This window comes from Nomascus leucogenys, chromosome X (assembly GCF_006542625.1).
Source record: "Nomascus leucogenys isolate Asia chromosome X, Asia_NLE_v1, whole genome shotgun sequence".
NCBI classification, from domain to species: Eukaryota; Metazoa; Chordata; class Mammalia; order Primates; family Hylobatidae; genus Nomascus; species Nomascus leucogenys.
Genome location: NC_044406.1, coordinates 23,044,932 through 23,068,653, shown reverse-complemented (window position 1 = coordinate 23,068,653; position 23,722 = coordinate 23,044,932). Strand labels below are relative to the sequence as shown.

Sequence of the window (23,722 nt, the reverse complement as noted above, 5' to 3'; positions counted from 1 at the left end):
AAAATTATTAAGACTTGGAGCATTTTTCAAAAATAAACTAGAGAGGCCTTTTCCCTCCGATAGTCTATTTTACAACTAGTAAAGTGCATCATACAGAAACTTCCAATTCCTTAGAAGACTACAAAGGAATAAAATATGACACAGGTACAGTATTAGATGGATGGAAGTTTGACAGAAGCATAAAAACTCCACTTCACACTCTGTACAAATTTGGTATTGACCAGGAGGCAGTTTTTCACTTAAGATCTTTGAAACCAAGCAGTTGGGTGAAAAATTCTAAGATAACATTTCGAATGCTTTAATCAACAGAAGTATACAAATGAATTTTAAAATAAAACCAAGGCATCAATGAAGAAGATCTAACATGAAAGTCAGCACATCTCACAATGAGAATCCGATCAGATGGAAGAAGACCAAAGTCTAAATCATAGAGTGGTGGAGGGAGGCATGGGAGAGACGGAGGGCTCTGGGACTAAATCATCAGGGCATGGCCAGCTGATGTCTTCCATTTCCAGGGTCCTGGGGCCCTAGATGGAGGTTTGGGACAAATATGATATTTGGTCACAAGGAGCAACAGTACGATTTGCTGTATCTGGAATGGGAAAGGCGCACAGAATCCTGGAAGGACTGAAGACATCAGACGCTATGATAACAAGATGGAGAGTATGAGAGCACAAGAGCTGTAAGGAGGCTCTGTGCTCTTCGGTGACAGGCATCAATCACACCACAGCAAGATGTCATTAAAAAGTTACTACTTTAGTGGAAGATCTGGAGCAGCTACAGGAAAAACTCTTTGGGAAAGTCCAGGTGTAGAGAGAAAATACATATTCAAGCACTAGGAGCAACTGTGATGCCACGCTCAGAGCAGGTGGGAGAAAGCAGTTCTCTCTGGTTGACTTGCAGAAGGCAATCTTTCTTCACAGAGAGGACCATAGCCTTCAGTCCTCTAGAAAGTTCTATTAGTCTTGATCTTGTCCCTACAAAGAAAATAATGAGAATATCCATAGTGAGTTTGTGAGTACAACCTCCTCTGTTTTGACCAGGACTTAGAGTATTTCATTACAGTGATAATTCAAAAACCCTTGCTGTATCTCAGAACTATTTTCTACAATTACTACAGAAATAGAATGACCATTTAATTACTTATATATACTTTAAAACAGTTCTTTACTGTCAGTGAAAACTCTGGTTAGAAATATAGAGAGACTCCTAAAAAGTATGAGGTTTCTTTTCGGGGTGATGAAAATATGCTAAAGTTAGATAGTGAGAAGGGCTGCACAACTCTGTGAATATACTAAAAAATATGGAATTGTATACTTTTATTTATTTTTTTTATTATTATTGAGACGGAGTCTCACTCTGTCGCCCAGGCTGGAGTGCAGTGGCGTGATCTTGGCTCACTGCTGCCTATGCCTCCTGGGTTTGTCTCGTGCCTCAGCCTCCCAAGTAGCCGCCCGCCATCACCGCCCGGCTAATTTTTGTATTTTTAATAGAGACGGGGTTTTGCCATGTTGTCCAGGCTGGTCTTGAACTTCTGACCTCAAGTGATCCACTCGCCATGGCCTCCCAAAGTGCTGGGATTACAGGCGTGAGCTACTGTGCCCGGTCGGAATTATATATTTGTAAAGGGTGAATTTTATGTTGTGTGAATTAATCTCAATAAAACTCTCACTTAGAAACTTCTGAAAATAAATTTTCTTAGAAGCTCTCATGTATAAATACCTAGTGAATTTACCATACTTACTAAAGTCTTTCCCCAAATCTCTACCGATTATGTGTATAGTTTAACAATTTTAATTGTCAGGCTAAGCATTTTAAAATTTTAAGAACTGCTTTCTGCTTAAATTTGTTCATCTAATAATATATTAGAAGTTAAGACTAATACTTAATCAGCATACAACCTTCAGTTTAAAATTTAAACCTTAGTTTAAACCGTAGTTTAAAAATTGCCTTTAAAATAATATTCAATTAAAGCCACCTTTTTACAACCAAACCTTTTTCTAAAGATGGCTTCTGCACTACTCAAATTACTCCACATATCAGAGCAATAGTTTGAGCAGTTTGAATCAACTGGTCACAATGATGCTCAACATTCTATTTGACTTACATACAGACTGAAAATGGAATCAACAGAAATTGATATGATCCAGGTATTTCAAGCTGATTTAGCTTAAACTTGGCTGGGAATGGTGAGAGTAAGCATGTTTGTTTTCACAAACCAAACTTCTCTAAACTTCATCATTTGAGATGAGTGGCCAGTCCAGCAATATTGCGTAGCAGTCCACCATGACACTTCCATAGAAAAAAATAAACATCCATATGGATATCATTTATAACACTTGTCAGAGAAGACCAATGCTACTAAATAGTACAATACTGCAAAGCTATATAAACTGTATTTGTGTACAAATATCTTTCTGTTGCATTGTGTTAAAGATGTTAAAAATCAAGGTTTTCAGGGTAATAAGAAATACATACAATTAAAATATATTGGGGAGAAACATTGCAATGTTAAAATAGAATAAAATATCAATATGAACTTATGATTTAAAATATATTTTAAACATAGCTATATTTTATAGCTCTGTCTGTCCAGGAAAAGGGCCTAAAAAAGGTATAACAAGCATTCCCAATTATCAGATTAGCGTCTCTAATACTGATTAAGAAGAAACAGGGCTGGGTGCAGTGGCTTATGCCTGTAATCCCAGCACTTCGGGAGGCCGAGGCAGGCAGATCACCTGAGGTCAGGAGTTTGAGACCAGCCTGGCCAACATGGCAAAACCCCATCTCTACTAAACACACACACACACACACACACACACACACACACACACACACACACACAAAATAGCCAGGCATGGTGGCTCATGCCTGTAGTCCCAGCTACTTGGGAGGCTGAGACACAAGAATCGCTTGATCCCAGGAGGTGGAGCTGCAGTGAGCTGAGATTGCGCCACTGCACTCCAACTTGGGTGACAGAGTGAGACTCTGTCTCAAAAAAAAAAAAAAAGAAAAGAAAAGAAACAAGACTCTTTGAGGGAAATAGTTGATTCTAGGACACGGGCACAGAAGGTATAAGATGAATCTAGGATATCATTTTGGGCAAGAAAAGCTTTCAAAGATTAATGAGTTTTGGCAATAGAACACAAAGGATCCAGCTTGAAATAGCTCTCATTGGCCAAAGGCATGTCAATTCAAGCATCAAAAAGGAAAATGACTGTTACATGCAATAACATGGATGAATCTCACATAAAGCCAGACACAAAAAGGGTACAGAATATGCGTTCCTTCTAAGTTCAAGAAGATAACCTATGGTGATAGAGTTAGAAAAGCAATTACATGGTGGAGGAGGGAGGGAGAAGTGTTTGAATAGAAAGGAGTCTTTAGGGGTAGAGGAAATATAGATGTAAAAAAAAAAGCTGTAAACTTAAGATGTGTGCACTTTACTATTACTATATGTTATGCTTCAATAAAATAAGTGGCAATTAAAACATATGAAAGTAACAAAATCTATAATAATACTAAAAAAGACAAAGCCAAAAACTCATTTGTTACCATTTAAGGTGGCTTTTAACATATTTCTTACCTGGAAAATTGGTAACTTGAAGGGAATTTAATTGTCCCTTTAAATTTAAAAGGAAGGAGTTAAACACTTATCAGAGGAACTATACTTCAAAATACCTAAATGGCCTTATTTGATGAGGAAGAGCTTTACTTTATAGGAGAATAATTGACAAAGCAATGATTTAAAAAAAAAAAAACAAAAAAAAAAACGTCCTTTTATAAACCCAAATAAAATTACTGTGTTAATTTTAACACAGGCCGAAATGATCAATTGGGGTAAAAACCATTGGGTGAACAGCTGATGGGTAAGTACACATTTGCATAGTGCCAAAATAACACCACACAGATTATTTTCTAGTGAAAAGGGGAAAAATAACTATAACTCAGAGGGATCAGACAGCCATCACCTAAACTATGCTCAATCGTAACATCACTAATGGTGGGTCAATGAGATGTCATGAGTCTCATAGTGTAATTCTGCAACAGTGCTTATGGATATTCTAGCAAAAAAGGCTCCATTAGCTCTTTCCTCTCCTCTCCTCTTCTCCCCTCTCCTCCCCTCCCCTCTCCTCTCCTCCCCTCTCCTCCCCTCTCCTCCCCTCCCTTCCCCTTCCCTTCCCTTTCCTTTCCTTCCTTCCTTTCTTCCTTTCCTTCTTTTCCTTCCTTTCCTTCCTTCTTTTCTTTCTTTTTTTTTCTTTTTGACCAGCCTGGACAACATGGCAAAACCCTGTCTCTACTAAAAATATAAAAATTAGCCGGGCTACTCAGGTGGCTGAGGAATGAGAATCACTTGAAGCCAGGAGGCGAAGGTTGCAGTGAATGATCACTGACATGGAAATATGGGATGGTTAAATGAAACAAAAGCAGGTTGTAAAATAGTATGAATAGTGTAATCTCATTTGCAAAAAAAAAATACGTATATACACAAATGGCAAAATATCTGGAAGAATATACACGAAGCTATAGCAGTGGCAATCTCTGGGTTTTGGGAACACAGAGGTTTCTCCTTTCTTTTTTGGCTTACTTATGTTTTCTTTCTTCTTCTTCTCTTTTTTTTTGAGATGGAATCTAGCTCTATCGCCCAGGCTGGAGTGCAGTGGTACTAACTTGGCTCACTGCAACCTCCGTCTCCTGGGTACAAGCAATTCTCCTGCTTCAGCCTCCCAAGTAGCTGGAATTACAGGCCTGTGCCACCACACCCGGCTAATTTTTGTATTTTTAGTAGAGACAGAGTTTCACCATATTGGCCAGGCTGGTCTCCAGCTGCTGACTTCAAGTGATCCACCCACCTTGGCCTCTCAAAGTGCTGGGGTTACTGGCGTGAGCCACTGCGCCCAGCCAATGTTTTCTTATTTTTTACAATGCACATATACTGCTTTTTTGTTAATACAGGATTATTTTAAGTTAAATGAAGCAGAACCCCACTGTTGCTAGTAGAGTTGAAGCTTAAGGGTATGTAGTCAGAAGAAAACTACAGATTATTTTCCTTATTACCATAAAACAGTGAAACTTGTTCTGTGATTGATAACTTTTCCTTTATAATGTTTACATTTTTTATTGTGATAAGCTATACATAACATAGAACTTACCATCTTTTTCTTGTTTGAGACACGGTCTTGTTCTGTCCCCCAGGCTGGTGTGCAGTGGTGCGAATCATAGCTCACTACAACCTGGAAGTCCTAGGCTCAAGTGATCCTCCCGCCTCAGTAGCTAGGACTACAGACACACAGCACCACACACGGCTAATTTTACCTTTTTAAATTTTTTGCTGAGATGGGGGTCTCACTATGTTGCCTAGGCTGGTCTCGAACTCCTGGCTTCAAGAGATCATCCAGCCTCAGCCTCCCAAAGTGTTGGGATTACAGGCATGAGCCACCATACCCAGCCCAGAACTTACCATCTTAACCATTGCTACATGTACAGTTCAGTGGCATTGAGTACATTCACGCTGTTGTGCAAGCATCACCACTATCCATCTCCAGAAGTTTTTCATCTTTCCACCTGAAACTTTGTACCCATGAAACAATGACTCCCCATTCCATCTTCCTCACTAGCCCCTGGCAACCTCCCTTCGACTTTGTGTCTCTGCATTTGACTACTCTAGGTACTTCATGTAGGTGGAATCACAGTATTTGTCCTTTTATGTCTGGCTTATTTCACTTAGCATAATGACTTCAATATTCACCCATGTTGTAGCACATATCAGAATGTCCTTCCTTTTTAAGGCCAAATAATATTCCATTGGATGGATAGATCATCTTTTATCTTGATTGATCATTTTAACTTATTCTTCAGTTTCAACCTACAACGTTTATGATGACAAACTGCAAACTTAATTGCTTTTTAAATAAAATTCATGGCAGGCCAAATCCCTGCTCGCTGTTGTGAGTACCCCTACACTGCAAGAATTCCTGGAACAGTGAGTGGGACACCTTTATTCAGACAAATCAGATACTTTGTAATGGAAATCAAGGTGGTATATTACTGTTTCACTTTGTATTTTGAAGCATCCCTGGGTTCACTGCTGGGATTGCTCCAATCGTCGGCTTCAGGCGTGGTCTTGTAATGGCGCCACGCGGACTTATTAAAAACTGGAAGTCTCTCAAATGACTCACTTGAAAGAGCCTATTGGAGAAACAAAAATACACACCAAAGGTCCACAGTGTCATTTTTCTCAAGTGAAATAGTAACCCAAATTTTATTATTTAAAACATCAGAAACCTTAATACATATTTTCAAAATGATATTAAAATTATACCTTAGTAGTTTACTTAGACTGGCCAGCAAAACATTAAAGTTTTTTAAAGGAATGAAAACATTTGCTCATTCAAAATCAGAACTGAAATACACATGACCAGAACAAAACATATTTTAATTCAGCTCATACTGCTTTGAGATCCTCAACTGTTTTGACTATACCTGGTGATTGGTCTCACCAAGGGCCCAGTAAGAGATACAGTCTCATGCATCCCAGGTTTATAAACACACACCATCAAGTGATATTAAATATCACATTGCTTAGATGCATGGGCATCTAAGATAAATACTCCCAGTAACTGGTTAAATTCTGGTATCACATACATAGGTTGAGTATCCCTTTGAAATGCCTGGGAACAGGCCGGGCACAGTGGCTCACACCTGTAATCCCAGCACTTTGGGAGGCTGAGGCAGGTGGATCATCTGAGGTTAGGAGTTCGAGACCAGCCTGGCACCACCAACATAGTGAAACCCTGTCTCTACTAAAAATACAAAAAATTAGCCGGGTGTGGTGGCTCACACCTGTAATCCCAGCTACTCAGGAGGCTGAGGCAGGAGCATGGCTTGAACCCAGGAGGTTGCAGTGAGCCGAGATGGCAGTACTGCACTCCGGCCTGGGTGACACAGCGAGACTCTATCTCAAAAAAAAAAAAAAAAAGAAAAGAAAAGAAAGAAAGAAAGAAATGCTTGGGACCAGAAATAGTTCTGATTTTTTCCGATTTTGGAATATTTGCATTGTGCTTACCTGTTAAGCATCCCTAATCTGAAAATCTGAAATCTGGGGTGCTCCAATAAGCATTTCCTTTAAGCTTGACCTTTGAGCAAGCATCACGTTGGCGATCAAAAAGTTCCAGATTTTCAAACATTTTGGATTGCAGATTCTTGGGTTAGGGATGCTTGACCCGCAGCAGCATGTTATGCCACTGTTCAAAAGAATGAGCCAGTTCTACATAAACGGATCTGGAAAGATTTCCAAGACAGATTGGAAAGTAAAAAAAAAAAAAAGAAGGTGCTGAAATTTCATTTATGTGGGGAAAAATTCTATTTTTCCCATATTTATAAATGTAGAATCAACTCTAGGAGGATCCGTAGACACTAAGACCGGTGGTGATCTCCGCTGAAGAGAACTGGCGATTTAGGGCCAGTAGGAGGAGAGACTTCATTTTTCCTTTTGTAGCTTTTAAATTTTTATTATGTGCCTATATTACCTATTCAAAAAAAGTTACAAATATTCTAGAGTTTAGAAATAAAAGTCCAATTACCACCAATGAATAAGCAAAACTGTGTTACAGAGAGGTTTGTTATTAAACGAACCTTTTATATAACCATATTATGATTACTGGATTCTTGTAACTTTGGGAAAGCCAGTGAGTTTTTAAAACAAAAGACCAAAATACTTCAGTTTATGAAATTCTGCCTTCTTTTAGATCAGACCTTTCAATAGGCATGTAGTTTTTTAAGCCACGATTTAAAATTATGGTTTTAAAAATCTGTATTTTAATTTATTTTTTTTTTTTCTCTTTTGAGACAGAGTCTCATTCTGTCGCCCAGGCTGGAATGCAGTGGCACCATCTTGGCTCACTGCAACCTCTGCCTCCTGGGTTCAAGTGACTCTCCTGCCTCAGCCTCCTGAGTAGCTGGGACTACAGGCGTGCACCACCACACCAGCTTATTTTTTGTACTTTTAGTAGACATGGGGTTTCACCATGTTGGCCAGGCTGGTCTCGAACTCCTGACCTCAGATGATCCACCCACCTCAGCCTCCCAAAGTGCTGAGATTACAGGCATGTGCCACCGCGCCCAGCCATAAATCAGTATTTTAATTTCTATACCTCCATGTTTCATATTTTGCTTTATCTGAGCATAGAATCAAGGGTGAGGCATAACACGGTTTTCATGGGAAAATGAAGTAAATCTGAGATGAACTAAGAGACAAAATGGTGCTGTTCTCAATCAGCGATTAGAACTTACAGCTTTAAAAAGCAAAGATGCTTCATACTAACAAATAAAATGCAGTACCTTCAAATAAATGACAGCATCAGTACCCACTCCTTCCATGGAATACAGTTTCAGATCTCCTTGAAAATATCTAGCATACAGACGGGAAATTGGCAAACCATAACCAAATCCAGCCTATTGAGAAAAGAAAATTAATACAGTGAGACAGGCACAAATGCTAACACATTTTATATGATGACCATTCAGAGAAGGTTAAAATAAATTGATTCAGATTTAAATCAAATAAATTACTGACTCAACCTTTACAATGATGTATATCCTCTTTTATGGCAAACAACCTCCTTATTTTCACCCTGCAAAAACATGTCTTATATGTTTGGATAATAATAGAAATATTCTAATTTTTGACTAATGCTTTTTTAGCATTTTAAAGCAAAGTTTTATCATTTTTTTAAAAGCACATTCCAAGGCCGGGCACGGTGGCTCACGCCTGTAATCCCAGCACTTTGGGAGGCTGAGGCAGGTGGATCACTTGAGGTCAGGAATTCATGACCAGCCTGGCCAACATGACGAAACCCCATCTCTACTACAAAAATTAGCTGGGCGAGGTGGTGGGAGACTATAGTCCCCGCTACTCAGGAGGCTGGGGCAGAAGAATCGCCTGAACCCAGGAGGTGGAGGTTGCAGTGAGCTGAGATGGCGCCACTGCACTCCAGCCTGGGTGACACAGCGAGACTCCATCTCCACAAAAAAAAAAAAAAAGGACATTCCAAATCAAGTGGAATGTGACCTGATGACAAAACTAAACCACATCATTTCAAAGTCCCATGATCAGATTTCCTTGCTTTTGGAAGTGAAAATCAATAGTGCAGTGCTGAGTACAAATCTACCAGTAACAAGACGAGAACACGGAAAGGAAAACAATTTTCTGAGAGGCAACTTCTAAGGTTCCGGGAATGTGAGAATATTTTGGTATATTGTAGTTCAGATATTTTTAGAGATTAAAAAAATTTTCAGTACCCTCCTATATCTCTACGTCAAGGAATCCTGATTGTCAATAACAGGTGTTCTATGGACAAGAACGGTAAGAATCGAAACTAAATGTAATACCATTTGTGGTGGTAGTAGGGCACAGTGGGGAAGGAGATATTGTAACACCAAGCTTCCTCACTTCTGGTTAAATCTATGAACAAGGTTAAGGAAGGAGGGCAGGGGACCATGTGCACAGAGTCACATGGGCCTTAGACTCAGATAGACCCAAGTTGAAATCCACTTTCTGTGCGACTCTGAGCAGTTTACTCAACCTCTTTGAGAACATTTTTTCATCTGAATATACGATAAAAAACTGACCTCAGAGCTGCTATAAGGATTAAATAATGTAACAAGTATAAAATCTTGGCACAGCACCTAACACAGGAAAACTAAATAAATCGAAGCTGGTACTACGGCTACTAGGAGCAGCAATTTTATGAAGTTACACGGATTTCTGCCATTTTCTAACATCTCTCCTTGATACTTTCCCTCAGGGTAGGGTCTAACTGAAAGGGTAGGGGGTAAAAGAACGTACCCCATTATTTAAGGGCTTTAGGACTTGCTGAATATGGCCAGTAGTGAAGATGAGATATTTATAGTAGTGACTCACGTAACCATAGCAAAGAAACTAGCTCACTCTAGGAAGAGATGTGAGGAAATCTGCCTTCTATGTTCAAGCAAGGCCCAGAGCCTGCCCTCATGTCCAACACAGAAGAGCCGAGAACTCCGAGAACTCCCAAAGAACGCAGAGGAGGGGTCTGGACCTCGGATTTGCTGAGGTTCAGGAAAGGTTTCCCAGAGTGTCAAAGGATCAGCAGGAGTTCGCTGGGTGGATATTCTCAAAACAGAAATGCACACGTAAAGGCACAGAGGTGTAAAAGGTGTAAAAGTGTAAGTTGCTCAATGAGGAAATTATGTTTTCTAGTAGTGCATATCCATGTGCCCACTTTAAAGCTGAGGACAGTTTCTTTTTTTTTTTTTTTTTTTTGAGGCAGAGTCTCGCTCTGTCACCCAGGCTGGAGTGCAGTGGCATGATATAGGCTCACTGCAATCTCCACCTCCCGGGTTCAAGCAATTCTTGTGCCTCAGCCTCCTGAATAGCTGGGATTACAAGCATGCGCCACTGCTCCCAACTATTTTCGTGTATTTTTAGTGGAGACAGGGTTTCACCATGTTGGCCAGGCTGGTCTCGAACTCCTGACCTTAAGTGATCCACCCGCCTTGGCCTCCCAAAGTGCTAGGATTACAGGCCAGTTTCCTAACTGGGAGAGCCACTAGCAGAAGCATTTCTTCAAAAGGAGCGGCCACATAGTACACTGGAAAGAACACAGACGTGGCCAGCACCAGCTCTGCAGTTAATTAGTTCAATGACTTTGGACAAGGTCATTTCCTCATCTATGCAATAGGAGTGCGCATGCGTAATTTTTAAAGGTCTCTTACAAGTCCTCAGTTTCAATAAGAAAAAAAACCTATGACATTAACAGTTATCCTCAAGATGCTATTTTAAGACCTGGAAGAGACAATCTATATTTCTTTTAAACAACTGGGGAAGGTGCTAGATTTGTTTGTGGTGCCTTTTTCCCTTTTGATGTGTATTTAAGTGCATGCCAGAGCCTAGTCAAGGCAACGCCTCTCAAATGTGATCTTTCATGAATTTTCTCGACTCCTATATAAATGATTTCCTGTTTCCAACATGCTGAGTTAACAAACTCTGTCTCAAATAAATGATGCAAAGTGTTTGATTTTATTCGTACAAATAAAATATAATCTTATGTGCTTATCAGTCAGGTAGGACTTTAAAATGAAACTTAATTTATACCCTGAACCATTTTGCAGACTGATAGATATGTTGCTATGTTTAATGACAAAGGGTTCAATTGCTGTTTGTCAATTAGAAACACTCAGCAGGGGAAGCAAGTGTGGCCCTACCAGGATCTAAATGCTACCATGGTAACCAGTGGCTTTTCTCACTGCCTTAATAGGGCTGAAGGTTATTTCCAGAGTGAGACAGAAAGGGCTCTGAAAATGCATACACCACCTATATGTTTCATGCTAACGTTATTTAACATAAAAATTTAGGCCGGGTGCGGTGGCTCACGCCTGTAATCCCAGCACTTTGGGAGGCCGAGGCGGGTGGATCATGAGGTCAGGAGATCGAGACCATCCTGGCTAACACAGTGAAACCCCGTCTCTACTAAAAATACAAAAAAAAATTAGCTGGGCAAGGTGGCGGGCGCCTGTAGTCCCAGCTACTCGGGAGGCTGAGGCAGGAGAATGGCGTGAATCCTGGGGGGCAGAGCCTGCAGTGAGCCGAGAATCGCGCCACTGCACTCCAGCCTGGGTGACAGCGAGACTCTGTCTCAAAAAAAAAAAAAAAAAATTAATGTTTTCATAATTTAACATTTTAATTATATAAACAAATTTGACAGTGGAGATTCCAAGGCACTAGGTGATTCGCACCTCTGTGGTATGCACGCCAGAGTGCGCAGGACCAAGCGGCAGCTATGCATTCAGTACTGTCCCTTTGCTCACCCACTGGTAACTTCCACCCCTTCCAAGGGTAGCACAAAGTGGAAAATGGTGCTCCAGTAGCAGTCTTACCACAATGAGGTACTTTTTCTCTGTATATGGGAATGAGGCACTCAGCTAGGAGTGTTTCTTAGACACAAATCAGAGAGGAAATTGAAGTCCAAAGGATTCACAAAGAAAGTAGCCAAGGCAAAAAATTCTCCCTCCTCCAAACCATAATACAGGCAACCTTCTAAATCAACTACACTAATGTGACAACCTGGGGAGAGAGGCAGCTCCCTCTGAGCCCCTTCCCGTGTTTATGATCTTTCCTTCAGCAGCAGTTTCAGATGCTTACCAAAGGGGCAGCTCTGGTAGGCTCCAGGCTGGGTCTAGGAGCAGTCGAATACATGTAGTTAAAAAGACGATCTATTTTTCGAAGTGGGACACCACCACCTAGGTCACTGATCTGCAGTGTTCAAAATGTTAACAATCAAAACAAAGAAGTTGATCTATACTTAGTAGGAGGCAATGGGTTCATTAAATAAAGTACATAGCAGATTACTCTACAATGCACAAGGACTTTGAATCCCCCGGTGACATATGGTTCCTTTGTGAACAGTGTAAAACAAAGGAGGCCGAATGGTACAGTGGGATCCAACAGGCTTGGTGTTGAGGTCTTGTTCGACTCCCTGAATAACAAGGTTCTAATGAAGTTTAAATAAGGTAACTTAAGCCAAGGATCTAGCATAGAACTTACAAATAGGACACTCAATAAATGTCAATTTTCTTCCCTCTGATTTTTCAATGTCTAGATACTATTAAATCACAACTGATAATTAAAGTATACATGCACATAAAACAGTTACCTTAATGGATAAGTCTTCTTTACCCAAAGTAACGAGGGTTTTAACAGCGGGGTAGCCCTCTTTTCTGTCTTCATAGAGTTCGACTGTCGCTCTCATTGAGTTCTAAAATAAGATCTGTTTGTTAATCATACTGCCGAATCACAAACCACAATTTTTAAAGAGAAAGAAGCGCAAGATGACTTATACCCAGCAACCCTTTTTGGGGGCAAATATTAGTTGGATTTTTATGGCATTTTTCCCTCTAAAGAGCTTAGCTAAATGTGCTCAAATCAAGGAAAAATTTCCTGACACTTTGTTTTTTACCTAGTTTTAGCCTCATCCAATATGCTAAATATTTATTTTTCTTTCCTTCTTCTTCTTCCTCTTTTTTTTTCACTTTACAGTATTTAAATTATTCAACTCAACCCAGAGGAATGTTTTTATCGCATGTAATGAGGCTATGCAGAGGCTGATTTGTGCACTTTAAATCCTATTTATCAGTCTGCATTTATAGAGCACCTTTTCTCTAAAGAAGGCAGAAAAACTGAAAGGATGCATGCTTCCCACAAAAATTAATCATTTGGCTGAAAAAAGTAGAAGAAATATTGGTTAAAAAGAAATTCTGAAAAAGCCACAGCTGCTGAAGAGAAAGTTCACAATTGAATGCCCATTTCAACCTTAAAGCGTTACATCAGTAACATTCTAATTTTTGGAAGCAAATCAGCATAACTGATTTTTCAGGTGTTCAATTTAGTGTTTCACACATTGGAAGAAATGAAATTTTAGCTCAAATGCCTTGTGCCTATAATACTGCCACTGTAAATGTCATTAGCTACTGATTAACAAAAGCAACAGCTTAAGTTGCAGAGTCTAAAGAATTTGGTGGGGGCGAGGGGTGGTTCTTTTGGTCCAGCTCATCTACATCTTTCTCTGCCTCTCTTGGATCTTCTGAATTGATTCAAATATTTTATAAAAGGGTTGCAGGATCTCTCAGGACTGGAACAACCACTAATGTACCAGTGTGGTTAATTTTCAGAAGCATAAATATGTATAAACATGTTTTTATTTTGATCTGGCTATCACCAATAAAGCCTTTGCCAGGTTTGGAAACTAAAAAGCATCTCTAATCTCATAACTAAAGAAAAAAACAGTATGGATTTTACATAAAATCACTAAAGTGCAATTAAGCTTCAAAATCAATATGTACTAATATTCACAAAAACTATACTGTACACAGCAATTTTTCATCTCACAGTGTACAAATTATAAAACCCACAGGATATCAGAAATAGAATTTTTAAAATGGTTATGCAAAACCTTTTTCTTATGCTAATCTAATGAATCCATTATGCCCTGAATCAAAGTAATTTAAAATGAAGACTTCTTTCCATGTTTTTAAAATTCCACTTACCTTGAACAACTCAAATAGCATATGAAACAGATGTGAGGGCACATAAACCACCTGAATAGGTTTGTCTGGCGCTTTGGCTGAAAACAGAGACAAAACCATCAATCAATAAGGACCCAAAGTAGGAGAAATTCAAGAATGATGTTTGCATTCTACTTTCCAAGTGTGTAAAACAGAGCTCTATAAAAGGCTAATTTGAGTTTCCACCTCTAAAGGCAGGGCTGAGCAAAAGCATATGCTTTGGAATCAAACAAACTTGAGGTGACACTCAGTTCCTTCACTTACCAGCTATGTGACCTTGGATAAATCACTCAATCTCTTTGAAACTTTGTTGAGCAGAATTGGAATATTATCACCTATGCCATAACATCCTGAGTATTACAGAAGGCCAGTCAGATATCACTTGGTGTTTTTCAAATTGGGGGCTACCTTCTGCCACTGACCCCACGGGGAATTCCACGGGGGAATGTGGAGCAACAGGAAAAAAAGAGGCTGGTGAACTGGACTAAATGGCAGTGTTCAATTTTGTTAAATTATGACAAACAAGGCATCTTATAGCATAGAATGTAAGGTTCACATAACTTTTTCTCAAGCAGCTAGCAGATAAACCCCTAGAGACCTATGATCTTTTCCCCTTGCACCATGGATCGTCTGAAGACAATCTGAGAAACACCAAAACCCAGGTCAAGTACTAAGAACAGTGTGGGATACAGAGCAGATGCTCAGAAATATAGTCCTTCCTCCTCCTCATGACCCAAAATCACTTAAGAGATTGAAACTACATGAACTCTCTCAGGTAGAATGCTGTAATTTCAACCAGCTATTTCCTCTAATAAAGTAATTAACAATAATATAAATTAGAGTTCACATTTGCTTGATTCTTAGCAGTCTACACAGAGCTTTCACATACATTATTCAATTGACTCCTCCTGACAACACTTCCTGGCTCCTAGAGGGGTGGTGGTGTTTAGAGGTGTGGAAACAGGCTTTGGGAAGCCTGTGTGACTTGCCCGTGGTCCCAGAAGTGGCACCGAAACCGGACACCTGAACAAAAAGCTTTCGATTCTAAATCCAGAACTCTTCAAAGAGCAACTATTTTTATTTTTACTTATTTATTTTTTGAAACAGAGTCCCACTCTGTTGCCCAAGCTGGAGTGCAGTGGTGCCATCTCGGCTCACTGCAACCTCCGCCTCCCGGGTTCAAGCGATTCTCCTGCCTCAGCCTCCTGAGTGTCTGGGATTACAGGTGTGTGCCGCCACTCCTGGCTAATTTTTGTATTTTTTAGTACAGACGAGGTTTTGCCAGGTTGGACAGGCTGGTCTCAAACTCCTGACCTCAGGTGTTTGCCCGCCTCGGCCTCCCAAAGTGCTGGGATTGCAGGCGTGAGCCACCGTGCCCGGCCCGAGCAGTTATTTTTAAAATCACTTAGTAATATATGTAAACGGCTTAAAAATTTAACAAAAGAAGAAAAACAAAAGTCCTTCCCCCTTTCCTATCTCATCCTTCAGTCTGAACCCAGAGGCAGCCACTCTTTACTACTTCTGCTGCAGTCTTTGGGTTGGTAATATTTACATTCTGTTCTGTAACCCGAATTAGGGATGCTGTACATTGCCTATAGGTTCTTTTAAGAAAGTAGAAAATCAATAGTGTTGGTGACATCATAACTATGTAAATATTGATCACTGTAGAACAGCCACAACAGTGTACCTAGACATTTTCTTCCCTATTAATGCAATGACAATGATTCATGTGTCCCTTGGAGGAGAATGTTCCCAGCCTTAACATGAAATGGAGTTTCTTTATACTCCTCCAACTGGTCAACATCATGCTACCCTTTTTGGGTTGCTTCATAGTTGGTCCATGCCATTTCGCTAAGATCTTCCAGCTTACTGGAAGCTTCCATACCTACTTCCAGTTTCCATACCTACTTCCAGCTTCCATATCTATTTCCAGCTTCCATACCTACTTCCAGCTTCCACACCTACTGCATGGTATCAAGTCCATTCTTCAAGATTTTTCAAATTAGAATCAATTGCTTTGCAAACATGCTGCATAGCCATCATCCTAAAGTTGTTTTTGATTGAAGTTCTAGAATGTTTTCCCCTATTTCTTAGATGCATATTATATATAACATCAAGTCAGTCAGGTAACCTGCCTCAGAAAGGTATGCATGGGAGACACATCTGTCAATCTTTACACCTCTGATCTATTTGATTAAAGGTTTGGCTAGATAGAGAATTCTAGGTTTGAAATGATTTTCTCTCAGAATTTCAAAAGCGGAGTTTCTGGCAGTAACAGTAGAGCTGATAAGTTTAATGCCAGTTAGGTTTGGTTCATGCTGCTGGCTTTTGCTGAAGGTCTGATATATCTTGGTTGCAATATTCTTGTTCGAGAATGAAGAACCGGATTCCTTGTATGAGGGAGCTGGCGTTCATATCCCCCTGGGGCTCTCCATTAAGTGGGAAGCCTGACTTAGAGCTCTCTGGACCTGGTCAAGACTTTTCAACTGGGCTTGAGGATGAGCAGGTGGTAAACGGGCCTCTGAGCAGAGAGGCCCCCAAATGCTTAAATGAACAGGGCTTTGCTGTAGGGTAACAATACTCACATGAAAAGCCCTAGTTCTTCCTAGGTTGTTCTCGAACAAAATACTTAGTTGCCTGTTGGCAGGCTGAACCCGGCCAGGGTACAGCTGCCTCCCGTCATCCCTCCATGCTCTTTCTTAGACCAGCTTTCCGTTAACCCTACCCTCTGACTTCCCTTCCCATTCCAGTCCATTGCACCACCTGGCCCTGCCCCCAGAGTCCCTCCAGGACAATCTTCGGCAAACCAGTTGCCATCTCTGCTGCAGCCTCCTCCCCTGTGGCTGCTTCTGCTCTGTCTCATCAATCAGCATACTTCCATCTAGTGACCCTCTTTCAAAAGTTGGGATTCATGGCTCTTATGGACGGAATGCTTGTGTGTGTCTCCCCCAAATTCCCATGTTGAAATGTAACACTTGATGTGATGGTATTAGGAGATGGGGCCTGTGAGAGGTGATTAGGTTATGAGGGCAGAGCCCTTACGGATGGGATTAATGCCCGTATAAAGAAACTCCGGAGAGCTCCCTCGCTCCTTCCCCCACGGAAGGAAACAGTGAGAAGCCAGCTATGAATCAGAAGGTGGGTGCTCACTAGACACCAAATCTCCAGGAACCATGATCTTGGATGTCCCCGCCTCCAGAACCATGAGAAATGGTTGCTGAAGCCACTTGGTCTCTGGTATTTTTGTTATAGCAGCCTGAATGGACTAAGACACTGGTCCACTAATGAGCTCCCCTGCTTTCCTTTGCTGCTTTTCTTTGGATTCCTTTATTGTAATTTTATTTTTATTTCTTTTTTTCCTCTTTTTTTTTTGAGATGGAGTCTTGCTCTGTTGCCCAGGCTGGAGTGCAGTGGTGCAATTTCGGCTCACTGCAACCTCCGCCTCCCAGGTTCAAGCAATTATCTTGCCTCAGCCTCCCGAGTAGCTGGGACTAAAGAAACATGCCATCATGCCCAGCTAATTTTTGTATTTTTAGTAGAGACAGGGTTTCACCATGTTGGCCAGGCTGGTCTTGAACTCCTGACCTCAAGTGATCCGCCCACCTTCGCCTCCCAAAGTGCTGGGATTACAGGCGTGAGCCACTGCGCCTGGCTCCTTTATTGTCATTTTAATGGGGCTCGAGGAACAAGCTGGGTGCTCAGTTTATCTTGTACCAAATGGCATGATTAGTTATATAAACAGCCTTATGAATTCAACCTTTTCACCCCAAATCTCAAGAAAAGGCAAACACCTTTTATATAGGGGGTTTGTTTGTTTGTTTGTTTGTTTTCAGTTTAAACAACATTCTCTAGGAGCCATCTAAAGGCTTGCTCAATTACTTGCACTTTTCTTTGGGAACATTATAGTTTAGATTTCTTTCCTTCCTTTTAAAACCATGTCAAATGCTTTTGTCCATGACTCTTTCCTAGTTCTGGTCTCACGGCTGGCTGTTAAGTAGTAGATGCTTAATAGATGTTTGCTGACTTATAAAATAAGTAGAATATGAATTTTCCATCTAAGGGTACATTTTTAAAAGTCAATTAAAAAATGGCCTAGGTTTGTCATGCTCAAGACTCCTGAAATAATAAAGTCTCTATTTTGTACAATCATTGCTCCAAATGCCATTAGTTGAAACAGCATTTAAGAAATACCATTAGATATAAGGAATTTCCAGACAGTTCTCCTTCCAGAATAAAAAAGCATCTAACACTTAAGGTGTTCAGGATCAGCCTCCAACCTGCATCTCCAACACACAACTTGTTAAGGCAAAAGCACATTCCTTAATCATGCTCACAGAGAGCTCTAGCATTACGAACTCATACATAAAAATAGTCACTACACTACCCAAAGCAACATCAAGCTAGAGGCCACCTAGAAACACCAGCATTCATTTATCTTAGTGATAGGACAAGGGGCCTCAAAACATGATTGAAAGGGGGCCTCTGTAATTCGTGAGACAATGCCAAAAAGAGTCGGAAAGCTCCTCTCCTGGTGGGTGAGCTGCCCAGCACGACAGCCTCAGCGGGGACAGAATGTGCTGACATGGCTGGCACTTGGGAATCAGCAAGAACAGGCCTGCTGCTTTGGCCTTCAGAATGAGGGAGGCTGCCACTCACGCAAAAGAGCAATTTGTTACTACCTGCAGATGTGAGGTCAGCTCCTGCCTAGTCCATAGGAAGAGACAGAAAGAATGTTAAGACGGTTCTCATCAGGAACACTCCAGACCAGCCCACTCGGTCCTGGTAGTATATTTATTCAATGGGGACATGACTCTTCTCAGAGAACCCAAGAGACCTTGAAAGCAGCTTTGACTCCATGCCTTCTAGTCAAATGGAGGGGCCATGTCCTTCAACAGCAGCCTGAACTCCTTTCATAGTTTTATCTCGTTATAAGAGAAATACATTTTTAGTGTACTTCTGAAGGGGAATTTGGTTTATCTTTTTTTTTTTTTTTTTTTGAGACAGAGTCTTGCTCTGTCACCCAGGCTGGAGTGCAGCCATGTGATCTCGGCTCACTGCAGCCTCTACCTCCTGGGCTCAAGCGATCCTCCCACTTCAGCCTCCTGAGTAGCTGAGATTACAGGCACATGCCACTATGTCCAGCTAATTTTTCTATTTTGTGTAGAGACAGGGTTTTGCTATCTTGCCCAGGCTAGTCTCGGGCTCAAGAGGTTCTCCTGCCTCAGCCTCCCAAAGTGCTGGGATTACAGGTGTGAGCCACCATGCCTGGCCTGTTTTATCTTTAATTGTAAATGCTCACACCCTGCTCAGTCATTCCACATCTAGGAATCCAACCTGCAGAAATACTTTCATACGTTCACAAATTTTTCCACCCTCTCCACCTCTCACACTCTTTCATAGCTCATTATATAGAATATAGGAAAACCGGAAATCCTAAATGTATACCCATAGGAAAACAGTTAAATAAATTATGGTAAGCTACACTATGGATAATCTCTAAATGAGATTAATACTTGCAAAGGTCTTCAAGGTGAAGTGAAAAACACGTTATAAATAGGGTTAAAGCTATACATGCTTTATGCAAAAACCAAAGCTCTATATGGGACTGAGAAAGTAGTGGGGGATTTCCCTTTTCAGTCACATTTCTGTATTTGTATTTTAGTGATAAGCATGTCTCTTCCATAATTTGCAAATAAAAAAATAAAAGGAATGTGCAAATAAATATGCAATCATACGATGAACATAAAAATCATCTGTAACCTCATTACCCAGAGAGCTGCTATTTGTATTTTGGTAGTATAAATCCTTCAAAATATTTTCCAATGAACTTCCACTATTATAAACTTTTATAGCCTGTATTTAAAAAAAAATCTCAATTTTTCCCATACATCATTCGTTTAAAGCATTATTTCAAAGGGCTGCATAGTATTCCATCTAATGGGTGTACCACAATTCAGTTAAACAATGCTCTATTGTGGAAAATTTGGGTTGTTTTCTAACTTTATAAGAAAACTACTGTGATCATCAATCTTGTACATAAATCTGTGCATCTCTATTTTCATAGATTTTTGTTTGTTTTTTGAGATGGGGTTTCAAACTATTGCCCAGGGTGGAGTGCAGTGGCACTATCTCGGCTCACTGCAACCTCCACCTCCCGGGTTCAAGTGATTCTCCTGCCTCAGCCTCCCAAGTAGCTGAGAATACAAGCAAGTGCCACCACACCTGGCTAATTTTTGTATTTTTTCTCGAGATGGGGTTTCACCATGTCACTCGGGCTGGTCTTAAACTCCTGGACTCAAGAGATCCACCCACTTTGGCCTCCCAAAGTATTGGGATTACAGGTGTGAACTACTGTGTCCAGCCTCTATTTTCTTATAATAAGTGTTCTGAAGTTTAATTTACTGGACCAAGGAATATGACCATTATTAACTTATTTACTGGGCCAAAGAGAAAGAACATTGCTGGCATTTTTTAGAAAGGGAATACCACTTTTAGCTTATACAAGAAATGTATGGGCTGGTAAGAAAGTATTTTTATGGGCACAAATTCAAAGCATTAACATGTTTTAATCACTGTCATTTTGAAAGAAAAAAATGGCATTTCTGGCTGGGCATGGTGGCTCACGACTGTAATCCCAGCACTTTGGGAGGCTGAGGCGGGTGGATCACCTGAGGTCACGAGTTCGAGACCAGCCTGGCCAACATGGTGAAACCTTGTCTCTACTAAAAATACAAAAATTAGCTGGGCATGGTGGCAGGCACCTGTAATCCCAGCTACTCAGGAGGCTGAGGCAAGAGAATCACTTGAACCTGGAAGGCAGAGGCTGCAGTGAGCTGGAATCACACCACTACACTCCAGCCCGGGCAACAGAGCAAGACTTCTCAAAAAAAAAAAAAAAAAAAGGCATTTGTCTGTGTTTTTGTTTGCACTTCCTTGATTAGTGAAGTTAAACACTTTTCCATATGTTTATTGACTGCTTGCATTTGTTACTTTGAGAAGGGCCTATTTATACCTTTCTACGTACTCTACCTTGATTACTTCTGTTCCAAGAATTCTGGGGTTTAACACATTACGCATTCCTGTATAAAAACTCCTTACAATAATATATCTGGTTGACCAAAAGCGTAGAAAGTTTTAAAAAGATATAAGAAAATGAAAAATCAGTATAATTTTTGGATCTCACTGAAATATGGCTTAGGTATAAACAGCTTCTTAGTCAGCTTTTTTGAATGTAAGGTTAAAATTAGTTTTCTTTTACCATTGAACTCTTCAACTTCCAGCTCTGGAGCTACCAGGTAATACTGTTCACACAGCATCTTGGCTGTTTCATATGCATCTGCAAGAAAAGGAAAAAGTTTAGCTGCTGCACTAATAACATAGGCACAAGCATGTATGTGTGTGTGTGTGCACATGTGCATGTATTTATCTATAGGCATATAAGATAAACAAACTGTCTAAATGAATGGATGTAGAATTAATCAACTACAACCTTTTATAAAATATCCTTTTGTGGCTTTAATAGAATTACCATGACTAAAGCAAAATTTCTCTTTTCTATTTTTTCCAAGATAGCGTCACACTCTGTCGCCGAGGCTAGAGTACAGTGGTGTGATCGTAGCTCATTGCAGCCTCGAACTCCTGGGCTCAAGCAGTCCTCCTGCCTCAGCCTCCCAAGTAGCTGGCCTTACAGGCATATGCCACCATGCCCAGCTAATCTCTCTTTTCTTAAAGGATTTTTTGTTTGTTTCTTCATGTGTTTTTTGAGACAGAGTCTCACTCTGTCGCCCAGGCTGGAGTGCAGTGGTGCCATCTTGGCTCACTGCAACGTCCGCCTCCCAGGTTCAAGCGATTCTCCTGCCTCAGCCTCCCGAGTAGCTAGGACTACAGGCATGCGCCACCACACCCGGCTAATTTTTGTATTTTTAGTAGAGATGAGGTTTCATTATGTTGGCCAGGCTGGTCTCGAACTCCTGACCTCAGGTGATCCACCCTCTTTGGCCTCCCAAAAGTGCTGGGATTACAGGCATGAGCCACCGTGCCTGGCTTTCTTTTCTTAAAGTTTTAATGACCATAACAATGTCAACATACTAGAATACTGGCAATTCAGCTAGCTCTATACCAAACGCATACTTGCTTAACTTGTAACTATTACCAAAATATATTTTTCATGAAAATTTAGGAACTCAAGACTATACTTTCTAAGCACCATGCAACCTGACTAAATTGTAGCAAAAGAATATTTGTCATGATCTTAAAAATAATAATGCCAACAGTCTTGTGATTTGCCAGAGTTATTTGTAAGTGAAACCTCAGTAAGTATTTGCTGAATGAATGGATTTCCATCAGCCACACAATTTAAGTTACTGGAGATGCCACTATCACTTTAAAAGGTCCTTTAAGTTAGTTAAAGGTAACAGGCTGGGGCTGATATTTATCAAAGTCTGAGGAGCAACAGTCCGCTTTTTAAAGGATAAAATATAAGACATATGGTAAGAAGACACGAGCCATTACAGAAACAGCTGGAAGACAGAATTCAGGAGATTCAAAGATGGGGAGCAGATTCAGAAAGCAAAGGTGCATTACAAGACATTGGACATTGCATGTATGCCTTTTCTCTCGAACTGTAAACAATCTGAAGTCAGCGTTTGTGTCTTAACACTTGTTTTATAACTTGCATAGAACTTCGTATAGTGCCTGTGTAGATGGTCAACAAACAGTCTTTGAGCCGGGTGCAGCGGCTCACGCCTGTAAACCCAGGACTTTGGGAGGCCGAGGTGGGCTGATCACTTGAGGCCAGGAGTTCAAGACCAGCCAGGTCAACATGGTGAAACCCCGTCTCTACTAAAAATACAAAAATTAACCAGGCATGGTGTTGAGCATCTGTAATCCCAGCTAGTTGGGAGGCTGAGGCAGGAGAATTGCTTGAACCCAGGAGGTGGAGGTTGCAGTGAGCCGAGATCGTGCCACTGCACTCCAGCCTGGGGGACAGAGTGAGACTCCATCTCAAAAAACAAAAACAAAAACAAACAAAAGAAAACAACCTTAGTTTGGTAAATTTTAAACCTTTTGGTAATTTACTTTTTAAAAATCTTTATTGGAGATCATTCTTATACCATACAATTCACTCATTGAAAGTAAAGTGTACATACGGCCGGGCACAGCGGCTCACACCTGTAATCCCAGCATTTTGGGAGGCTGAGGCAGGGGGATCACTTGAGGTCAGGAGTTTGAGACCAGCCTGGCCAACATGGTGACACCCCTTCTCTACTAAAAATACAAAAATTAGCCAGGCATGGTGGCGGGTGCCTGTAGTCCCAGCTACTTGGGAGGTTGAGGCAGGAGAATCCCCTGGACCCAGGAGGCAGAGGTTGCAGTGAGCTGAGATCACACCACTGCATTCCAGCCTGGGCAACAGAGCGAGACTCCATCTCAAAAAAAAAAAAAAAGTACATACAACTCAGTGGTTTTTAGTATATAGTCAGAGCTGTGCATTAATCACTATAATCAAGTTTACATTTTCATCACTACAAAAAGAAGTTCCGAACCCATTAGCAGTTACTCCCCTCCACCCAGCCCTAGGCAACCATGGATCTACTTTATCTCTATAGATTTGCTATTCTGGACT

The 23,722-nt window shown here is 40.7% G+C and overlaps 1 protein-coding gene across 1 annotated transcript in view; it reads right to left on the bottom strand.

Moving 5' to 3' along the window:
- Positions 1–277: 277 nt before the first annotated feature.
- Positions 278–23,722, bottom strand: part of PDK3 (pyruvate dehydrogenase kinase 3) — a 74,838-nt gene continuing 51,393 nt past the window's right edge. Inside the window, exons 6-12 of the mRNA XM_003261160.3 lie at positions 21,356–21,433; positions 14,080–14,156; positions 12,690–12,791; positions 12,179–12,289; positions 8,341–8,454; positions 6,050–6,189; positions 278–977 (exon numbers count right to left, since the gene is read on the bottom strand). Of these exons, the coding sequence (XP_003261208.1) occupies positions 947–977; positions 6,050–6,189; positions 8,341–8,454; positions 12,179–12,289; positions 12,690–12,791; positions 14,080–14,156; positions 21,356–21,433 (653 nt within the window). The 3' untranslated portion in view covers positions 278–946. The remainder of the gene's footprint in view (positions 978–6,049; positions 6,190–8,340; positions 8,455–12,178; positions 12,290–12,689; positions 12,792–14,079; positions 14,157–21,355; positions 21,434–23,722) is intronic.